We start from the raw sequence: 20,661 nt of genomic DNA, 5'->3' as shown, positions 1-20,661 counted from the left end.
TTAAAAAATGACCCAAATTAACTTATCTACAAAACAGAGACAGAAACAGACTCACAGACATAGAGACAGACTTGTGGTTGCCAAGGGGGGTGGGGGGGATGGATTGGGAGTTTGGGATTAGCAGATGCAGATTATTATATATAGGATGGATAAACAACAAGGTCCTACTGTATTAGCACAGGGAACTATATTCAGTATCCTGTAATAAACCATAATGGAAAAGAATATGAAAATGAATATATGTATATAAATAACTGAATCACTTTGTCGTATACCAGAAACTGACACAACATTGTAAATCAACTATACCTCAATAAAATAAATTTAAAAATAAAATAAAAAGACATTTTAAGCAACAGGGTTTGGAAAACCTTAATGTGTACACCTGGGTAAGCATGAGCTATGTGTGTTTTATTTTCTCTATGTGAGAAAATTGACAGATGTGCTGAATCATCATATATTTGTCAATAGACTTAGAGAGACAGGTAGTACTTAAAAAATAGCACTGAACTGGGAGATGGGAGACTATTGTCTCCTAAATCAAGAACTAAAACTCCCTTGTACTCCAACTCCTTTGGTTAACTAAATGCACTACACTTTCCCCGCTTTGACTTTCCTGGGACACTGTTCCATGATCTCCTGGTCTATCTGACTTCTGCTCATCCTTTCCAGTACAGCTAACACATGACCTTCTCTGGGAGTTACTCACAGGTCTGGATTAGGTGCACCTTGCAGCTTGAATGTGCTTTTTTCACATTACTTATTACACTGTATGGTACCATGTTGGACACTAGCCTGTCTATGACCTAGTTGGGTGTGGGTACCATGTTCTGCTTTTATGTCCCAGCACCAAGCAAGTGCCTAGCATATGGTTAATGCCCTAATATATGTAGAGTGGAGAATGTCAGCCTCTCTGGTCCTTACTTCCTCATCTGTTAAATGGGGTTGGGTTTGCTGATCTCTAGGGAGACTTCCAGTAATAGAATTTCTTATTCTAAAGTCTTCTACTATTGTTTTATCTGGTCATGTATCTTCCTTAGTTACCAGGAGAAATGTGTGACACCTGTATTATGCTGACAATGATGTATTACTCATTGTCTCTATTATTTCAATAAATGTAATGCAAAATTTTGGATTATAGTATACATGATGTTCTGTAGACTACTTTTTTCATTTAACAATGATTTATGGACAACTTTCTCATCAGGGCTAGAGATACAGCTTATTCTTTTTAATGGCTACAGAATATTTCACAGAAGGGTGTTGATCAGTTGCATACCGATGGACACTTAAGTTGTTTCCTGTTTTTCACTCTACAAACAAGGCTGGGAGCATTTATTTTTTTTAAATAAATTTATCTATTTATTTATTTTGGCTGTGTTGGGTCTTTGTTGCTGCGCACGGGCTTTCTCTGGCTGTGGCGAGCAGGGGCTACTCTTCGTTGCAGTGCGCGGGCTTCTCGTTGCGGTAGCTTCTCTTGTTGCAGAGCACGGGCTCTAGGCACACGGGCTTCAGTAGCTGCAGCACGTGGGCTCAGTAGTTGTGGCTCGTGGGCTTAGTTGCTGCGCGGCATGTGGGATCTTCCCGGACCAGGGCTCGAACCCGTGTCCCCTGTGTTGGCAGGCGGATTCTTAACCACTCCGCCACCAGGGAAGACCTGGGAGCATTTCTATAGGAGACTTCTCAGGGGGTATGTGCATTTAACATTCTTATCAATATTGCATCCATTTATACTCAAGGTGATGTTATCACACAGTCAAGAATAATTCCAAGCACAGCAGCCAAGCTTGAGGGTTTCTCTGGACTTGGGGCTTATAAGGTCATACAGACGTATCTTGTTTCACCTCCTTGAAGCTTCTTGAGTCCCCTTGGTATACAGTGATGTCACCAACTCACCTTGATGACATATCCTGCCTTCAAGGGACGCTCCTGATCCTTTGAGCCAAAGACCTCTACACATCCCTCAGGCTATCCAGGCTTTCCTGACTTGGATGGTTTAGCTCCTGGAGTTGGGCATGTCTTGCTGTCTTTCTCACAGTGGTTCTTGTTCAAGCTTCACTGCCTCCAGGAAGTCTGCCCTGATCCTCTCCCAACCCCCTCCACCTGCCCCACCCCATGCCCTGATGGGTTAGGTGCCCTCTGGAGAGCTCCCCCAGCCCCCTGTGTTTACTCCAGGCTGATCATACTGGGTTGTAATAGGCATGCTTGGCAATCTCCTGGAATGTCATGAAGGCATAGTCATAAGCAGAAAGAAAATAAATTTCCTTGTAGCTGGCCTATGGTTAATGGCCTAACCACACCTGGAGGCAAGGGGATGGAAAACACGCCTCTTGACTTTTCCCATTGAGTCATCTTTTGGATCCTATAGGTCCAGCTGATGGGTTCCCCAAAGTCCCTTCTCTCTTGGGCACCCTCCCTCTGCCTGCCCCTCCCCCCAGAGTCTAGACTTCATTCTTCCAGCATGTGCACGATCAAGGCCAGAGAGACCTTCTTTCCTGGCTCCATGAAGGACAGTCGCATGTCTTCACAGTCCTCTGTGGGACTAGGATTGGGCCTCTCTGTTTCTTCAGAACAGAGCATCTGGAAGCTGAAAAAACAATATTGATCTCAGCATAGCTCTATGTATTCAACTAGTCATTTACTGAGCACTGACTGTGTGCCAGGTACCAGGGATAAGATGGACAAGATTCCTGCTACCATGAATAACGATAATGAGAGCTAACATTATTTAACGCTTACTATGATCTAGGTACCGTGCTAAGTCTTTATAAAAATTGGTCCCTTAATCCTCACAACAATCCTCCTAGGTAGGTACAATTATTAATCTCATTTTACAAATGAGGAAACCAAGGCACAGAGAGGCTAAATAACTTGTCTAAGGGCATACAATTGGTAGAACCAAAGTTTGGACCCAGGCAGTCCCGCTTCAGAGCCTACTCCTTTATTTTTTTAATTATTTTATTTTATTTATTTATTTATTTTAGCTGCGCTGGGTCTTTGTTGTGGTGCACGGGCTCTCTAGTTGCCATTTGTGGGATCTTAGTTCCCCGACCAGGGATTGAACCCCGGCCCCCCGCACTGGGAGTGTGGAATCTTAGCCATTGGACCACCAGGGAAGTCCCAGAGCCTACTCCTTTAACTGCTAACTAAACTAAACCAGTGACTGTATTCTAGTGGGGACAAATCATGGAGAAGTAAACAAATAAAAAAGAGATTTTTGATTAGTAATAACTGAATGCCATGGAGAAAGTAAAATGAAAGAGTAATGTACTGAGGGGATGCATGGTATTTTGGATAGGAATGTGCACTAATCTTGCTGAAGACCCACCTCCCCCAGAGCTTCCAGAGGGCGCAGTATGTAGTTCTGTGCATCTTCAGTACCTGGCCTGGTCCCAAGCAAGCACTGACTGTTTGGGAGGAAGGAGGAAACCCTGACAGATGCCTCCATACACACAGCTGTCAAACCTTTGCCAGTGTTTGGTCAGCTGTGCTGACTTAGAACGAGCCCCGGAACTAGGGTCAGGTAGACCGTGGGAGGAATCCTTCACCACTCACCAGCCGTGTGACCTTGAGCAAGTCACTCTCTGAGCCTCGGTTTTCCTTCTTCGAAGACTGGGGGAAATAGCAGTACACCCCGGGCCGGGTCTGGAGGAAGCCCTTTCACATACCAGGGGCTGTCGCCGTTCTCCCTTTACAGATGAGCAGACTGAAGCTCAGAAATGGGCTCAGGATCTCGCAGCTGGTAACCCAGAGTCCTGGTGGCAGAAGTGAATGAGCGAAAGACCATCCCCTAGAGGTAGCTCGGGAATTTGTGGGCGTGTTCTCCGTAGTCACAATGACCTCAGGTCAGAGCAGGACAGTCCCACAACCCGTACGACGTCGGACTGTCCTGCTAGACATTCACGAAGCTATTAAAAAAAAAAAAAACAAAAAAAAAACTTATTTCAATGACCCGACCCCACCTCATCTCATGTCATGCTAGAGGGAATGATTTTGCTACTACACTTAGTGATAAAGCCCACTACTTTGCAAGACCTCCATATTTCCTAATTTCTCCACCTTAAATTGCCTTGGTCTGTTTGTGGTTTTTGGTGTTTTTTTTGTTTTTTGTTTTTCTTTCTGGCTTCACCGGGTCTTGGTTGCAGCATGCAGACTCTTAGTTTTGGCATGCGGGATCTAGTTCCCCGACCAGGGATCGCAAACCCAGGCCCCCGGCATTGAGATCCCGGAGTCTTACTCACTGGACCACCAGGGAAGTTCCAGTATGTTTGTTATTTCTGTTTAAGTTATGGTTATTTTCCTCTTTCTCTTATCATCTGGTCTGTTATTATTATCCCCACTCTTTTTATTCAAGCGTCCTCTTGTGTTCACTTTCATTTCCTGGGTGTTAAAGAACTCACAAATCACCCAAATCTGGAAAACAGAAGCTAAACTTAATTCTGGCTCAGGCCAGGGAGAAGACCAAGCCGAAGTTATGCTTCTTGTTCTGCAGAGGACGGGAGCGGGTTGTTACTGGGTTATTATTCAGGGAAGAATGGAATTTAGGTAACATTGAGATGAAACAGTGTTTCAATGGGCTGACAGCAAAGTGGGAATGTGAGCAGGGAATTAACACCTGCCCTGGGCTGAGAAGGTCCTCTTGCACTGGAAACCACGGAGTTAAAAAAAAAAAAAAAGTGGAATGTTGTATCTGCTTCCTTCCCTGCCCCTGGTGCTGAAGCCTCAGTTGAAGCATGAGTGGGCAGCGCAGGGTGTGGCCTCTCTGGGTCAATGTGACCCACACAGATCCTTCAGGCAAAAGAGGAAAATTCCACTTTTCCATGTTTCTTATCCAAACCCCTTCTTTTAATTCATATTAAATTAGCACAAACATCTGTTTACTTCACGATGTCTTCTACCTCAGTATATCCATGGTTTGAAATACATATTATTTTATTTTTTTTTATTTTTTTTATTTATTTTTTTTTTAATTTTTTTTTTTTTTTTAATTTTACTTATTTATTTATAGCTGTGTTGGGTCTTCGTTTCTGTGCGAGGGCTTTCTCTAGTTGTGGCAAGCGGGGGCCACTCTTCATCGCGGTGCGCGGGCCCCTCACCATCGAGGCCTCTCTTGTTGCGGAGCACAGGCTCCAGACGCGCAGGCTCAGTAGTTGTGGCTCACGGGCCTAGTTGGTCCGCGGTATGTGGGATCTTCCCAGACCAGGGCTCGAACCCGTGTCCCCTGCATTGGCAGGCGGATTCTCAACCACTGCGCCACCAGGGAAGCCCCATATTATTTTATTTTAAATTAATTTCCTTCTATGTCTCCTTTACATTACAGGGAGGGCATTATATTGAATTGTTTGGAAACTATGTGATCAGCTCATATAGTGCAGCTTACACTGTAGCAGGCACTGTTGCAGGTGCCGTACCATGGATTATCTCATTTGATCCTCTCCCCAAATCTATGAGGTAGATAGTTATTATCATCCTCAGTTTATAGAGAAGAAAACTGAGGCACAGAGAGGTAAAGTGACTTGTCCAGGGTCACACAGGATGTAATGGATCAAGGGTTTGAATACAGGGCATCTGGCTCCAGAATCAGCTTAACCACTCTGCTAGCCTCCCTCTCAGGAGTGGGAGATTACCTAGGGACCCCCATTTCAGGATGTTAAGGGGGGTTTCCAAGGTGTTTCTTATAAAAAAGGAGGGTTGGGTGCGATCAGGGTGAGAACCAATGACATAACACAGAGTGTGTTGTACCCTGTCCCAGCTCATTCTTCACTCCATGTTCTGCCACCACGGTCCTGAATCTGAGCCAGAAGTGGGTAGGGGTGAGGGTCAGCTGTGTGGCCATGACCCCCAGCCCAGGAGGGGCATGTGGCAGAGGGCGGGAGATGGATGGGAAGGAGTCAGCCAGGTGAGGCCCTCACTTCCCTGCTGCCCTCGATCCCAAGGGCTGTTTATGCCCAGACCCTGCTTCTTACCTCCCCCCACCCCCGAGGGGCGGGGATCTCCTCAGTGGAAAAATACCCAGCTGGGCGAGCCCCAGTAGAGGGAGGGGTCAAGGGGGGCTGGGACTCAGAGGACCGAGTCTTTTCCCCTCTCGTGACTGATGTTTACTGGGCTGGGTTCTGGGAAAAGGCCAGATTGCATCAGACAGGGCCTGAGGGGCTGGAGCCAGACTGTGGGCTGAGGAGGAGACGTGGCCTTATAAGTTGGGGCCAGTGAATTGGGAGGTGTCAGCAAAGCAGACACAAACAAAGCTTTAGAAGACGAGAGAGAGAGACAGAGACAGAGACAAACAGACAGACCTTATGGCCACCTTCCCGAGAGCAGACAGCCCGTCCAGGCAGCCCCCAGGCCCAGAGGATGAAGACCCCAACCTGGATGAGTATGACCTCTACAGCCTGGCTCATTCTCACCTGGGTAAGGCCTGGCCCTGCCACCTTCCTGGTCCTTCCATTTCCAATGCCCACCCTCACAAACGGCCTGACCACCCCCCTCCCCAAACTAGGATCCCTCCTTGGGCTCCTGCCCATACATCACCCTTCTCCAGCCTGTTCCCTTGACCCCTCAAGTCACCCCCTTCTAACCCCTCATCCAGTGCGCTCTGTCCTACTCAGCCCTGGGACCACATGCACTCCTAGAATACTGGAGGAGCAACATCATTCCACACATGGGGAAACAGGGACAATGACGGCCCTAAAGCTACGTGGTGATGCCCCCCAGCCTCCCGACTTTAACCCAAGCTCTTTCCACCCCTGCCCTCTGGACCCCCTGCGGCCCACGCCTCTGCCCACCTCACCACCGACTCTCGCCTCGGTTCCCAGGAGTGGGAGGCCGGAAAGGTCGCACCAAGAGAGAAGCCGCCGCCAATACCAACCGTCACAGCCCCGGTGGGCACGAGAGGAAGCTGGTGACCAAGCTCCAGAACACGGAGCGGAAAAAGCGAGGGGCACGGCCCTGAGACAGAACTCGAGGTAAGGCGTCAGGGGGCCCCGCCCGCAGCACCAGTAGAGGTCTCTCTGCCTGGAAAGGACAGGCCTGAATGGGTGAGGTTGGGTGGGAGGAGGGATCCAATAATTGTTGTCTCAACATAGAATAAAATGAGAGAGACTTCTGAGTTTCCTAGTGACCAGAGCAAAGGGAGAAACAGACCCTTTCCAACTGGAGCAAAATTTGGTTTACAAAGAGGGAAACTGAGGCCCAGAGAGGGTAGGGTCCTCCTCTGGAGTCACGGAGCAAGTGAGCAGGAGAGGCAGAATTAGAACCCAGGCCTCTGTGCTTTCACCACATGCTTTCCTTCCCCCAGATGAGGTCAGAGCACGGACACCCCACAGCGATGGAGACAGATCTGCGAAGAATCAGCCCCTGGGGGCGGGATCCAGGCCTGCTTGCCCCCGCCCCCAGGACTTAGCCCACCTGACTGAGGTTCCGAGGGGCCACCAACGAAGCAGCCCCGACCCCAGAAAAAGGACAAGATGGGGAACAAGAGGCAGAGAATAGAGAGAGGCAGAATCATGAAGGTACCCCTCAAAAAGAAAGAAGAAACCGGAGCTCCCCAGGGTGACAGCGACAATAAACAAAGTACAGCAGCTGCAGCCTGTGTGTGTGTTTTTGTCCTCTCTCTTTGTGTGGCTTTTTGGGTACACATTTCTGCCTGCAAGTGTCTGCATTTGCATGAACCAATGAGAGCATTTTGGTGAGTGTTTTTGTTTTTGGTTGTGTGTCTGGGAAGGGGTGTTTCTAATTTTTTATGGGCGTAGAGGTGAGCATTTTTTTTTTTTTGTATACATGTGTTTTGGTGCATATGTTTCTGTGGTTTCTTATGAGGTGCAAGGGAATTTCCTCTGTTTCTTTGTAACGCTGCCCATGAAACAAGGCCCCTCCCCAGCTTCTCTCCATTTTCGGAATAACAATCTTGTTGTTTATGTTGTATTCATATAAAACCACCTTTTGAAGTGAATGTTATTTATTGATGCCATCTGCAAAATGGCAAAAACTGAGATTTAAAACATTAAGGGAGGGGCTTCCCTGGTGGCGCAGTGGTTAAGAATCTGCCTGCAAATGCAGGGGACACGGGTTCGAGCCCCGGTCCAGGAAGATCCCACATGCCGCAGAGCAACTAAGCCCATGTGCCACAGCTACTGAGCCTGCATGCCACAACTACAGAAGCCCATGCGCCTAGAGCCCGTGCTCTGCAACAAGAGAAGCCACCACAATAAGAAGCCTGAGCACCGCAACAAACAGTAGCCCCCGCTCGCTGCAACTAGAGAAAGCCTGCACGCAGCAGCGAAGAGCCAACGCAGCCAAAAATAAATAAATAAAATAAATAAATTTATAAAAGAAAAAAAATTAAGGGATTTGCCCCAAGTTATTCAGGGCTCAAATTCAAGGATTCTTATTGTCCTCTAGTGTGAGGTGGGTCCCTTTGCCAAGTGGGCTGCCAGGACAGGGTTCTGGAAAGTCAGCTGAGGAGGAAGATTCTTACCTAGTGTTAATCAGTCTTGGAGCCAGACTTCCAGAAGAATGTGGAGCAAATAAGAGGTGTGATGGGAGCTGAGAGGATGTATTGATTGAGGTAGAGACTTAGGTTGCTGTCATGAAGACTCAAATGAAACAGGATAGAAAGTTCTTTCTCTGTTACATAACAGCTCCAAGGGTCAGTACTCCTGGGCTAAAATGGCAGCTCCATTGTGGCAGGAATTCCAGCTACGTCTGGCTCATTTTTCTGCCACCCTTAAAACATGGCTACCACTTTGCAGTCCGACCTAGCTGCTCCAGTACCTGCCATCTCATCTGCATTCAGCTTATGTAAATGGAGTGGGGAAGGGACCAGGGGAGACCACACTAATTTATTTATTTATTTATTTAAAATTTACTTATTTTATTTATTTATTTTTAGCTGCATTGGGTCTTCGTTGCTGCGTGCAGGCTTCCTCTAGTTGTGGCAAGTGGGGGCTACTCTTTGTTGTGGTACGCGGCCTTCTCATTGTGGTGGCTTCTCTTGTTGGGGAGCACAGTCTCTAGGCGTGTGGGCTTCAGTAGTTGTAGCACTCAGCCTCAGTAGTTGTGGCTTGCGGGCTCTAGAGCACAGGCTCAGTAGTTGTGGCACACAGGCTTAGTTGCTCTGCGGCATGTGGGATCTTCCTGGACCGGGGCTCAAACCCATGTCCCCTGCATTGGCAAACGGATTCTTAACCACTGCACCACCAGGGAAGCCCACACTAATTTATTTTTAAGGCCATAACCTAAAAGCAGAACACATCACATCTGCTCAGAATTTAGACACATAACCATGCCCAACTACAGGAGAGGTTGGGACATGTAGTACTTAACTACTTAGCCACGTGCTAGCCAAAACTGGGGGAGGGCAGGGTTTTATTATTAAAGGAAGCAGGAGACAGTGAATATCAGAAAAAACTAGCAAGCAACAAGGGGTAAAGGGTGGCCCTCAGTCTAGCCCTGGGCATAGCCTTTTTCCTTTTCTCCCATCCCTTCCTAGGCTGCAAAACTTGGAGTTAATTGTTCTTAGGGACCCAAGAATATGGACAGAGGAATAAGGCAGCTGTTGAGCAGTAACAGATGCATAGCTTGAACCTTTAAGAACCTTTATCCATCAGCCTCCCCTGAGTCCAACCTAATAACAGTTGGACTGTGTTAGGAAGAACACACTGTGTTAGGAAGATAACACTGTTATCTGACTTGGGAAGGACGTTAAAAGGCATCTAGTCCAACCTCACCCCACTTCATGCTGGGATACTCTCTGCTTGCTTGAATACCACTAGGGGTAGGAAAATTGCTGCCTTTGTGTTGCCTGATTCCTTCTCAGAGTCACTCCTTAATGTGAGCTGAAATCTGATTCTCCCACCTGCCCCTTGAGCAAGCTTCTGTTTTCTGGTCCTTTCTGTCTGAGATGCTTTTAATCCCACCCATCCTGCAAGGCTCAGCTCTTCAAAGTCTTCTCCTACTTGCCCTCCACCACCTGACTCCTTGCCCCCACCCCAGAGAGAGACCTTCTCTGGGATGGCACCCACAGCAAAACTATGCCCAGAATCTCACAGTCATTTTGGCATACAGCTCCTTCAGACTTTCCCTCGAACCCCTCTTTCCATGACAGATTATTTATTCATTCAGCTCATGTTTATTGGATGCCTACTCTACTACCAGGACCTGGCTGAAGGCATGCATGCAAGGAGGGACAAATGGGACCCTGATAGGATTGGAACCACGCCTTAGGGTCAGTGTCAGCTCTTGAACTCAGGAGGCAAATGGCAGGAGCATCACTGGGCAGTAGCTCTCTGCCCAGGACAGGTCTGTGCATCAGCTTCAGAAAATCATAGCAACAGCTCCCATGCATTGGGCTACTACTCTGTGACGCATGTTTTATAGACATTATCCCATTTAATCCTTACAATAACCCAATAGGCATAGTATTATTGATCCCATTGTACAGACCAGAAAACCGAGGTTCAGAGAAGTAATTTCGCCAAAGTCTCACAGCTGCAACCTGCAGAAGCTGGGACTTTAAAATCCGGTCTGAGCCTTCCCTGGTGGCGCAGTGGTTAAGAATCCGCCTGCCAATGCAGGGGACACGGGTTCAAGCACTGGTCCGGGAAGATCCCACATGCTGCGGAGCAACTAAGCCCGTGCGCCACAACTACTGAGCCTGTGCTCTAGAGCCTGCGAGCCACAACTACTGAGCCCGCGCGCAACAACTACTGAAGCCCGCGTGCCTAGAGCTCATGCTCCGCAACAAGAGAAGCCACCGCAATAAGAAGGCCGCGTACCACAACAAAGAGTAGCCCTGACTCGCTGCAACTAGAGAAAGCCCACACTCAGCAGCGAAGACCCAACGCAGCCAAAAATAAAAAATAAATAAATATATTTATAAAAAAATAAATCAGGTCTGTCTGATTTTCAAAGTTTGGGTTATACCCTTTTTTGACTATATGCCTGAGAAGAACTCTGTACTGACAATGAGGAATCCTAGATGCTAGTTAATTTCTAGTCAATTACTCCAGTGTGAGCCTCAGTTTCCCCACCTGTCAATTGCTGAGACTATCCTCTCGTCTATCAACTTCAAAGGAGAAAACAGGCTGGGGAGTGTTGTGTCTCTAGCGGGACATGGCTACTCCCTGGGTAATGGGTCCTTTGACACTTTCCAGGAGGCTCCACACATCACCCCTCACTCCTGGCCTCTGATTGGCCTTCCCTGGCCTTGGCCTTCCCTGGCACAGCCTCTGCCTGGGAGGCCTTTAAGTGGCTGTTCCAGGAACCAGACCATTCTTGGAATTACAGAACGTTCAGATCTGTAGAGCCCCACTCTTTTTCCTTTGTGCAAGGGGAAATCGTGGCCCAGGGTGCAGGGGCCTGGGCCTGGCTTAAACTACATGAAGACTAGGGATCCTATCAGGATGAGAACTCTCCAAAACCTCCCTCTTCTGTTCCATTCTTTTGTCATTTCCTGGTTGTATGTAATACCTGTTTCCCCAATTTCTTGGGTTCCTCCTGAGAACTGGAGAGCTGATTGACCTCTCTTTCCCCGCAGGGGCTTATGGAAATTTCCCATCAGGTTGCCACAATCCAAAGGATTCCTGGCTCCTTTATGTGCTTGTCTTCATCCGCCCACTCCTTTCTCAGAGGCCAGCTCTCAGATGTCTAGTTTTTAAAATTTCAGAATCACCCAAAGTTGATTTTCAACCAGCACTTTTTTAAAAAAATTTATTTATTTATTTATTTATGGCTGTGCTGTGTCTTCGTTTCTGCGCAAGGGCCTTCTCCAGTTGTGGAGAGCGGGGGCCACTCTTCATCGTAGTGCGCGGGCCTTGCACCATCGCGGCCTCTCTTGTTGCGGAGCACAGGCTCCAGACGCGCAGGCTCAGTAGTTGTGGCTCACGGGCCCAGTTGCTCCGCGGCATGTGGGATCTTCCCAGACCAGGGCTCGAACCCGTGTCCCCTGCATTGGCAGGCGGACTCTCAACCACTGCGCCACCAGGGAAGCCCTCAACCAGCACTTTTTAAAGGTGATACTAATAACATAGTCCTAGATACCATTATTGATTACCTGCCTCAGGGTTTTCCCAGCTTTACCATCCACACAGCACTTTTGTGATTTCTGCCCTATGTGCATTCAAGCTACATCATTATTTACTTAACATTTTATTTATTATTTTTTTTAAAGATTAACTATTTATTTCTGGCTAAGGATTTTGATGACATCTCATATTCTGTTTTGAACAATTTGTATGTACATATATGCACAAGGAGAGAATGTTAAAGTTGTTATTTTTTCAACTTCTTTTTTTTTTTTTGGCTCCGTTGGGTCTTCGTTGCTGAGTATGTACTTTCTCTAGTTGCAGCAAGCAGGGGCCACTCCTCGTTGCGGTGCGCGGGCTTCTCATTGCGGCGGCTTCTCGTTGCAGAAGATCTAGGCACACAGGCTTCAGTAGTTGTGGCTCGCGGGCTCTAGAGTGCAAGCTCAGCAGTTGTGGCACACAGCCTTAGTTGCTCCGCCTGTGGGATCTTCCTGGACCAGGGCTCGAACCCATGTCCCCTGCATTGGCAGGCAGATTCTTAACCACTGGGCCACCAGGGAAGTCCCTATTTACTTAGCATTTAAAAAATTACCTTCTTACCTTTTTTACTTAAATGTATTTTAAAAGAAACTACATAACCATAACCAAAAATGGAAGCCCACAATCACTTGTCATAATTAGAAAATAACTTTAAAAAGAAACACCTAACTAAAACTTTAAGTCCACCTGTGCACTCTCTATGACAACTTTGTCTATTAAGAGTCATAGGTGTTTAGGCTTCCCTGGTGGTCCAGTGGTTAAGACTCCGTGCTTCCACTGCATGGGGTGCAGGTTAGATCCCTGGTTGGGGAAGTTCTGCATGCCTCAACATGCGGCCAAAAAAAAAAAAAGAGTCATAGGTGTTTACACTTGGGGGAAAAAAACCCAAAAACCAGTTGCTCACGAGCCAAACACTGTGCCAGGAGCTTTGCATACATGGGAGACGGCCTCATTGTAATTACCCGGGAGTTAAAGAAAATATTGCTTTCTGGCTCCCTCTCCCTGATTCTGATTTCACTGGTCTGGGGTATAGCTTGGGCACTGGGATTTTGAAACGTGATTTGAGCTTGCAGTGAAGTTTGAGAATTGCATTTATGAAAGATGGTCACAGCAAGAGTTCCCACCCCACATGCTCTCCTTACAGTATGCCCTTGACCCCCCCTCCATCAAATGGGAGACACGGGACTATGTCTCTTCCTTCTGAACATGGGAGGACTTCTACGACCATGTCTTCTTGGCTGACAGAGGACAGTGGAGGTGGTGTTTTCGTGAAACACCATGCGCTTCTACCTTGCTCCCGGCGGTTCTTGGACCCCAGCCACCCTGCTGTGAGGAAGTCCAAGATAGCACACATGAAAGACGATATAGAAAGGTCACATATTGTTGTTGTTCTGGCCTTCAGTCCAGCTGAAGTCCCAGCTGAAAGCCATCCCCAGCCTCCAGACATGTGAGTGACAGGAGCCTGCAGATGGGTCCAGCCCCAGCCGTCAAGTCACCTCCAGCAACTGAGTCTTCCCAGATGAGGCCTGAGATATTGTGCAGCAGAGACAAGCCACCTCCAATTCCCAACCCGCAGAAACTGGGAGCATAATTAAATGGTTGTTTCATACCATTATGTTTGGGGATGGTTTGTTACACAGCCATAGTGACTGGACCAGCCTTAGAGTCCCCCAGACCCATGTCCAGATCCAGCCTGCAAACTTGGCTGTGACCTGGGACAAGTTATTGTTTACCCTGCATCTTAATTTCCTCATCTGTAAACACTCACCTCCCAGAATGGTGTTTTGTTGTTGTTGTTGCTGTTGTTTGTTTTTTGGGTTTTTTGCGGCTTGCAGGATCTTAGTTCCCTGACCAGGGATTGAACCTGGACACGGGCCCTCGGCAGTGAAAGCAGCAAAAGCCTGGATTCCTAACCACTGGACCGCCAGGGAATTCCCACCTCCCGGAACGGTTTTGAGAATACAAGGAAACTGTGTTTTTCAAGCACTTAGCAGGGTACCCGAAAAAAAACTTAAAAAGGCGGCACAGTGGCAGCAGACAGCGTGGGCTCCGGGCCCAGACTCCATGGGTTCAAGTCCCAGCTCTCTTACCATCTCTGTCTGACCTTGGGCTAGTTACCTGACCTTTCTATGCATCCGTTTCCCCTGGTGTAAAATAGGAGTGCCAATAACATTCAATATAGGATTGTTGCTGTGATTGGGTTAATGTTGTGAAATGCATAGGAAGCATCATGAGAGTGCGCTATTAAAACAAGGATACAGAAACATAGGCCAGGTGTGCGAGAAATGTGATCTGTCTGTTGTTTATTTGAATTGATATTTCCTGTTCCTCTTCTGCTGGTGGCAGGTGTTTGAAGGAGTCAGTTTGTGTTTTTTTCTCTCCTTTTCCCAGGGCTCCCAGTAGCAGAGTTGAGAAGGGGCATGAATCCTCTTGGCCTTGATATCCTCTTGGTACACTGGCATCTGCCAAGACGTCCCCCCTTCTGCCTTTCTGTCCTTTCTGTCTGTTCTTTTTTTTTTTTTTTTGGCTACGTTGGGTTTTCATTGCTGCGCGTGGGCTTTCTCTAGTTGCGGCGAGCCGGGGGCTACTCTTCGTTGCGGTGCGCGGGCTTCTCATTGAGGTGGTTTCTCTTGTTGCGCGGGACACGGGCTCTAGAGCACAGGCTCAGTAGTTGTGGTGCACGGGCTTAGTTGCTCCGCAGCATGTGGGATCTTCCCGGACCAGGGCTCGAACCCGTGTCCCCTGCATTGGCAGGCGGACTCTTTATCACTGTGCCACCAGGGAAGCCCCTTTTCTGTCTGTTCTTTACTGTCAGCCCATACAGCCCCTCCTCTTGGTCTGTGTGCTCTGGGCCACCTCCCACAGCCTTTGTGTCACACTGGGGTGTAGAGGCACTGCTGGGGTCTGTCCACCTGGAAAACGGGGTGCAGTTCCTTCCATCCTCAGATCTCACCAAACTCTTCAGGACAGGCAGGACACAGGCACCCTTTCTTGAGGACACATCTGTTCTAAGATCTCTCTATGTCCTTTCCAAATTCCTCCTTCCTCCTTGACTTGGGGAGTATTTTAAAATTTGCCCACTCCCCACCCCATCCACCTTGCTCTTGTGTCCTCGTGATTCTCTGTGCCTTGAGTCCCCTAAGGCTGTTGAACTAAAAAGGAAACTTCAGTGACATCCTTTTACTGTAGCCATGAATGTCCTCCCTCAGTAATGGGATGAGTGTAAAGGAAGAGGGGGAAAACTCCACCTTGGTTTGTAGATAAAAATATTATACAGCCACAATGACTTTTATTATCACACTGAATATTTACCAAAGCCCTGTGGAAGGGAAAGGACTTGGGTCATGAGTTCACCACCTGTCACAGGCTGAGCCAGGAGTAGACCAGGTGTGCTGACAACCACACCCAAGCTTTCTAGAGTTCTGTGGTCTTCAGGGAGTCTGGGGGGAGCAAGCAAAGAAGCAAGAGCACCTAACCACCCACCCCACCGATCCCCTGTGCAAGCAGCCAGCCTTGACAAAGGAGACCATTTCCCAGAGGCTGGACCCGGAACCCAGATCTCTGCACCTTCTTTTCTTTGTAAAACAAGTTCTCTTTGCTTTTCTGATTACAAAAGCAGCTGATGCTGTGGAACAGAAGATAACCCCTAACCTCTTGTTCCGTCCTCTTGACCGAACATGTTCTCCTTCCAACTTTGGCAAAACACTTAAGTTATAAAATTAATCACTTTGTGGAATGTTTGCACCAGCTCTGTGCAACCTTATCCTGTTATCTCTTTTCTGGAGAATAGTTTGGAGAGTTGTCATTTCAACTGTTTAAGGAAAGAATCATTTATTCATGCGACAAATATTTCTACAGCCAGGGAATATTCTAAAAGCTACGGATACCCTGGTAAATGAGCTCTTTTCTCGTGAAATTTACATTGTAGTGGGGGCAGACAAACGATCACAAGTGAACAAACAAAAACAAGAATTTCCGCCGGCTTGTGCAATTTAAAATGCCTTGGTTAAGGAAAGCCTCACCGAGAAGGTGGCATTGAAGCAAAGACCAGAAGGAAGTTAGGGAGTGATTCATGCTAAAATTCCTGTTTATTTCCTTAAGAGCACGTAGTACCATCTGACATACTGTATATTTACTGATTAATTTATTGTTTAGAGTTAGCGGAGGGGAACACTGGCAGCTAAGAAACCTGAAGCCATAGAGAACAGACTTGTGGTTGCCAAGCGGGGGGAGGGGGGAAGGAGAGGGATGGACTGGGAGTCTGGGGTTGGTAGATGTGAACTATTACATTTGGAATGGATAAACAAGGTCCTACGTATAGCACAGGGAACTATATTCAATATCCTGTGATAAACCATAATGGAGAAGAATGTATGTCTGTGTATAACTGAGTCACTTTGCTGTACAGCAGGGATTGGCACAGCATTGTCAATCAACTCTCCTTCAGTAAAAATAAATAAATAAATAAGAAACCGGAGGCCATGAGAAGGGCTGGAGGCTGAGTGACCACAAGCAGAGGGTGAGGGTTGGCAGGGCCCTAGGGGCCAGGCAGGTAGGCCTAAGTGTCCTCTTTTCTGCTTAGGTCTCACCCACCCTCCCTGCAGTCAGGAGCTGCCGCCCCACTCTGTGGAGGAGATACGCCATCTCCACCAGGAGTCTCTGTGGTCATTCTGTCGGAAGGCCTCTCTGTCACCATCCTTCTTACCATGGCTCCCAACTGCCTCTTTGACCCAGTCCATATTCTTGAGTGTGACATTCCAGGACCTCCATCACCTACTTGCACCTTAGTGTAAGTGCCCTCTGGTTCCTCTGCTTCAGAGCTGGTACCTGGCATTAAGTAGGTGCACAATAAATATTCACGAATCAATGCATCAGAAATAGTCTTGCTTAGCACAGGGAACTATATTCAATATCTCGTAATAAACTATAATGGAAAAGAATCTGAAAAGGTGGGACCTCAGGGCTGGGCCTCTTGCTGTCCCTCATTTCCGGGCCTGGTTTCTGTTTTCTGGTCCTTCTTCATTCCTTTGTTTATTCATTATAGGTCATATGCACTAGGGGTTAAGAGTGTGGACTCTTGTGACTATAGTTGATTACACTGTATTGTATAATTGAAATTTGCTAAGAGAGTAGAACTTAAATGTTCCCCCCCCACACACACACACACACAAAGATAAGTATGTGAGGTGATGGATGTGTTAATTAACTCGACGGGGGCAATCCTTTCACAATGTATATGTATACCAGATCCTCACGTTGTACACTTTGTTATCTTTTTTCTTCCAATTTTATTGAGATACAACTGCATACAACACTGTGTAAATTTAAGGTGTACAGTGTCATGATATGACTTACATACATCATGAAATGATGGCCACAATAAGTTTAGTGAACATTCATCATCTTATATAGATACCAAATTAAAGAAATAGAAAAAAAATTTTTGTTGTGATGATTGTTGTACACTTTAAATAACTTATAATTTTATTTGTCAATTATAACTCAATAAAGCTGGAAGAAAAAAAAGAGTGTGTACTCTCAAGCCATACTGTTTTGGTTCAAATTTCAGTTCTGTTACTGTCATTTAACCTCAGTTTCATCCTCTGTGAAATGGATTGTTTTGAGGATTACATGATTTTATGCATGTAAAGCCATTAGAACAGTGTCTGACATAGAGAGAAGACTCAGTAAATGCTAACTGCTATACCAGGCAGTAGAGTATAGTGGTTAAGAAAGCCATATAGGGGCTTCCCTGGTGGCACAGTGGTTAAGAATCTGCCTGCCAATGCAGGGGACACAGGTTCAAGCCGTGGTCCGGGAAGATCCCACATGCCTCAGAGCAACTAAGCCTGTGTACCACAACTACTGAGCCTGTGCTCTAGAGCCAGCGAGCCGCAACTACTGAGCCCATGAGCCACAACTACTGAAGCCCACGCGCCTAAAGCCCATGCTCTGCAACGAGAGAAGCCACCACAGTGAGAAGCCCACACACAGCAATGAAGAGTAGCCCCCGCTCACCACAACTAGAGAAAGCCTACGTGCAGCAACGAAGACCCAACGCAGCCAAAAATAAATAAATTAATTGAAAAAAAAAGAAGAAAAGAAAGCATGGGGAATTTCCTGGTGGTCCAGTGGTTAAGACTCTGCACTTTCACTGCAGGGGGAGTGGGTTCAATCCCTGGTCAGGGAACTAAGATCCCCACATGCCCCACGGTGCGCCCAAAAAAAAAAAAAGCCAGACATCCTGGGTTTAAATCCCAGAGCTGCCATTTACTAGCTCTGTAACCTTGGGCACAAAATCTTAACCTCTCTGGGCCTCAGTTTCCTCTTCTGCATGAAATGAACACGAATAATAATACCTACAACACACGGTTATTGTGAGAATTAAATGAGCCAATAGTTGAAAAGTGTCTGGCTTATATAAGCATTTGATTAGATTTTGATTACAATTTTATTCCATTTAGTGTAAGCTCCATGAAGCCAGAACTTTCAGTCGGCTTCATTCACTGCTGTATCTCTAATGCCTAGAACAATGCCTGGGATATGCTGAGTTGCTCAGTAAATATTGACCAAGCAGCTACTCTGTTTTCACGCTGTTCTTTCTCCCTGAAGTGCTCTCTCCCCTGGATCTAACACAGTGCTCTTTCTACTATATAATACTATTTGACTTTGTCATGATTTTTAAAATCTAGTCTGTGATTTTTGACATTGGAAATCAACAGTGAAGGTAGATCCAGGCAGGAGAGGGGACATATGCTACGAGTGGCAGAAACACAATTCAGAATAGCTGAAGCAAAAAAGAGGATTGGCTCGTGAAACTGAACATTTCAGAATTAATTGCTTCAGGAGTGTCTGGATCCAGGAGCTCAAAGTAAATCATCATCACGACTGTCGGCTCCCTCTCCAGCTCTCAGCTCTACTTTCCCATGCCCTGACTCCAGTCTGAGGCAGGGTCTTCCCTCATGGCAGATCAGCTTCACAACCTTCCAGTTTAGCACCTCCGCCAAGAGAAAGCCTCTTTCCTGACAGCAAGTCCCTCTCAGTGTGTTGTGTACCCATCCTCGAATCCTTCATTGTAGTGAGAGGTGTGGGGCACCCTGACCTGGGTCATGTGCCCACCATGAGGGTTAGGGATGTCAGCCTCAGGGAGAGAGGATGGATAATTCCCCAAAGGAAAATCCAGATACTTTACTATATTTTTTAATTTAAAAAGAAAGAGTAAAAAATAATTTAAAACTTTTTAAAAATAGAAGAATGGTGGGCAGGTGGAAATGACAGACGTCAACTGCATCCCGAGCGAGGCTTTTCTCTCCTTATCCTCTTACCCACTGGCCAGTTGACAGTCTTTGTTTATGAGCTCTCAATACATATATATATATTTTTTTTTTAGCCATGCAGCTTGTGTGACTTTAGTTCCCAGACCAGGGATTGAACCCATGTCCCGGCTGTGGAAGCGTGGAGTTCTAACAACTGGACTGCCAGGGAATTCCCAATGAGCTCTCAATATTAATAGCACTTTCCTGTTTCAAGAGCGCCAGAGCACACGTTCATGTGCCCTCTTTCTCTGGGAGAAAGGTATTGCTACGCCCACTCTCCAGGTGAAGAAATGAAGGCCAAAAAGTGGTTGCCAGTGTCTCCCAGTAAGTTACAAAGTGCTCTGCTTTGTCGTGTCCTCTCTGGTTTCACGTCGGGTCAGTCTGCTCGGCTAGGCAGCTGCCTCTGTGGGCAAGGACCAGGGTTCCCACACCTTGACATTCAACCCTAATTCTGTCTTCCCCTCTCCTACCTCAAAGCAGAAGTATGGAAGGACTGGACATTGTTCAGACCAACACTGCCGACAGGTCCCAGATGCCTGATAAGCTGGGTGGATGCTCAAGGTCTGGAGAATACTCCAGGAGTTCGGGAAGGGCCTGGAATATGTAGAAAAATTGAAAGGCTAAGAGACTAACATCTATATCTTCGGGTTGTAACAGGGTCTTAGTGTAGGTGGGAATGAGATTGGACAGTTCTCAGAGACATAGAATGAAGAAGCCATTTATGAGAAGTTGAGACCTGAAGGAGGGACAAGGAGCCAGTTATTTGAAGAGGTGAGGGAAAAGTGTTCTGGGCAGAGGAAACAGCAGGTACAAAGGCCCTGAGGTAGACATGTGCCTGGTGTGTTTGTGGGGCAGCCAGGAGAACAGAAGAGGTCAATGGGAGGGATCACGAGGACACTGTAAGCCACTGGAAGGGCTTTTGCTTTCACTCAGGGTGAAATGAGGAGCCATGGGAATCAGTGAATCCGTTGTGCAGATAGCCTGTTGGGACCCAGGACCAAAACCGAGGTAGAAGGAAGAAAAGTGGGTGAGCAGAAACATATATGTTGTATACATTCTTTTGCTCAGATCAGATGGTACATAAAAATATAAGCTGTGAGTGTGTTCCATTCCTGGGGAGTGAACTGGGGGGCTCAAACGCAGGGTTCAGGACAAGCAAGGGACACAGCAGTCAGGGGTGGCTGAGACCCCAAGGAGGCTGCCAGGTGAGGGCCCCCGGATTGGGTGGGGCCCAGTGTCAGCCTCAGAGCTTAGGGCTGCTGGAGGGCCTGGTGTCTGCCCGGGGC

General features: G+C 47.2%; 1 protein-coding gene across 1 annotated transcript; it reads left to right on the top strand.

Moving 5' to 3' along the window:
* Positions 1 to 6,115: 6,115 nt before the first annotated feature.
* Positions 6,116 to 7,583, top strand: NUPR1 (nuclear protein 1, transcriptional regulator). The gene is made up of 3 exons (XM_082429470.1): positions 6,116 to 6,408; positions 6,813 to 6,962; positions 7,295 to 7,583. The coding sequence occupies exons 1-2, from the start codon at positions 6,297 to 6,299 to the stop codon at positions 6,947 to 6,949; spliced, it is 249 nt and encodes an 82-aa protein (XP_082285596.1). The 5' UTR covers positions 6,116 to 6,296; the 3' UTR covers positions 6,950 to 6,962; positions 7,295 to 7,583.
* Positions 7,584 to 20,661: the final 13,078 nt, after the last annotated feature.

Source organism: Balaenoptera physalus (assembly GCF_965194825.1).
Source record: "Balaenoptera physalus genome assembly, chromosome: 16".
Classification (NCBI taxonomy): domain Eukaryota; kingdom Metazoa; phylum Chordata; class Mammalia; order Artiodactyla; family Balaenopteridae; genus Balaenoptera; species Balaenoptera physalus.
This window is presented reverse-complemented; position numbering and strand designations above follow the sequence as displayed.

Bases quoted from the DNA above. Each gene is read 5' to 3' on its own strand.
- NUPR1 (XM_082429470.1), top strand. From the start codon at position 6,297: ATGGCCACCTTCCCGAGAGCAGACAGCCCGTCCAGGCAGCCCCCAGGC. The intron at 6,409-6,812 runs GTAAGGCCTGGC...CTCGGTTCCCAG, and splicing joins CCTGGCTCATTCTCACCTGG to GAGTGGGAGGCCGGAAAGGT.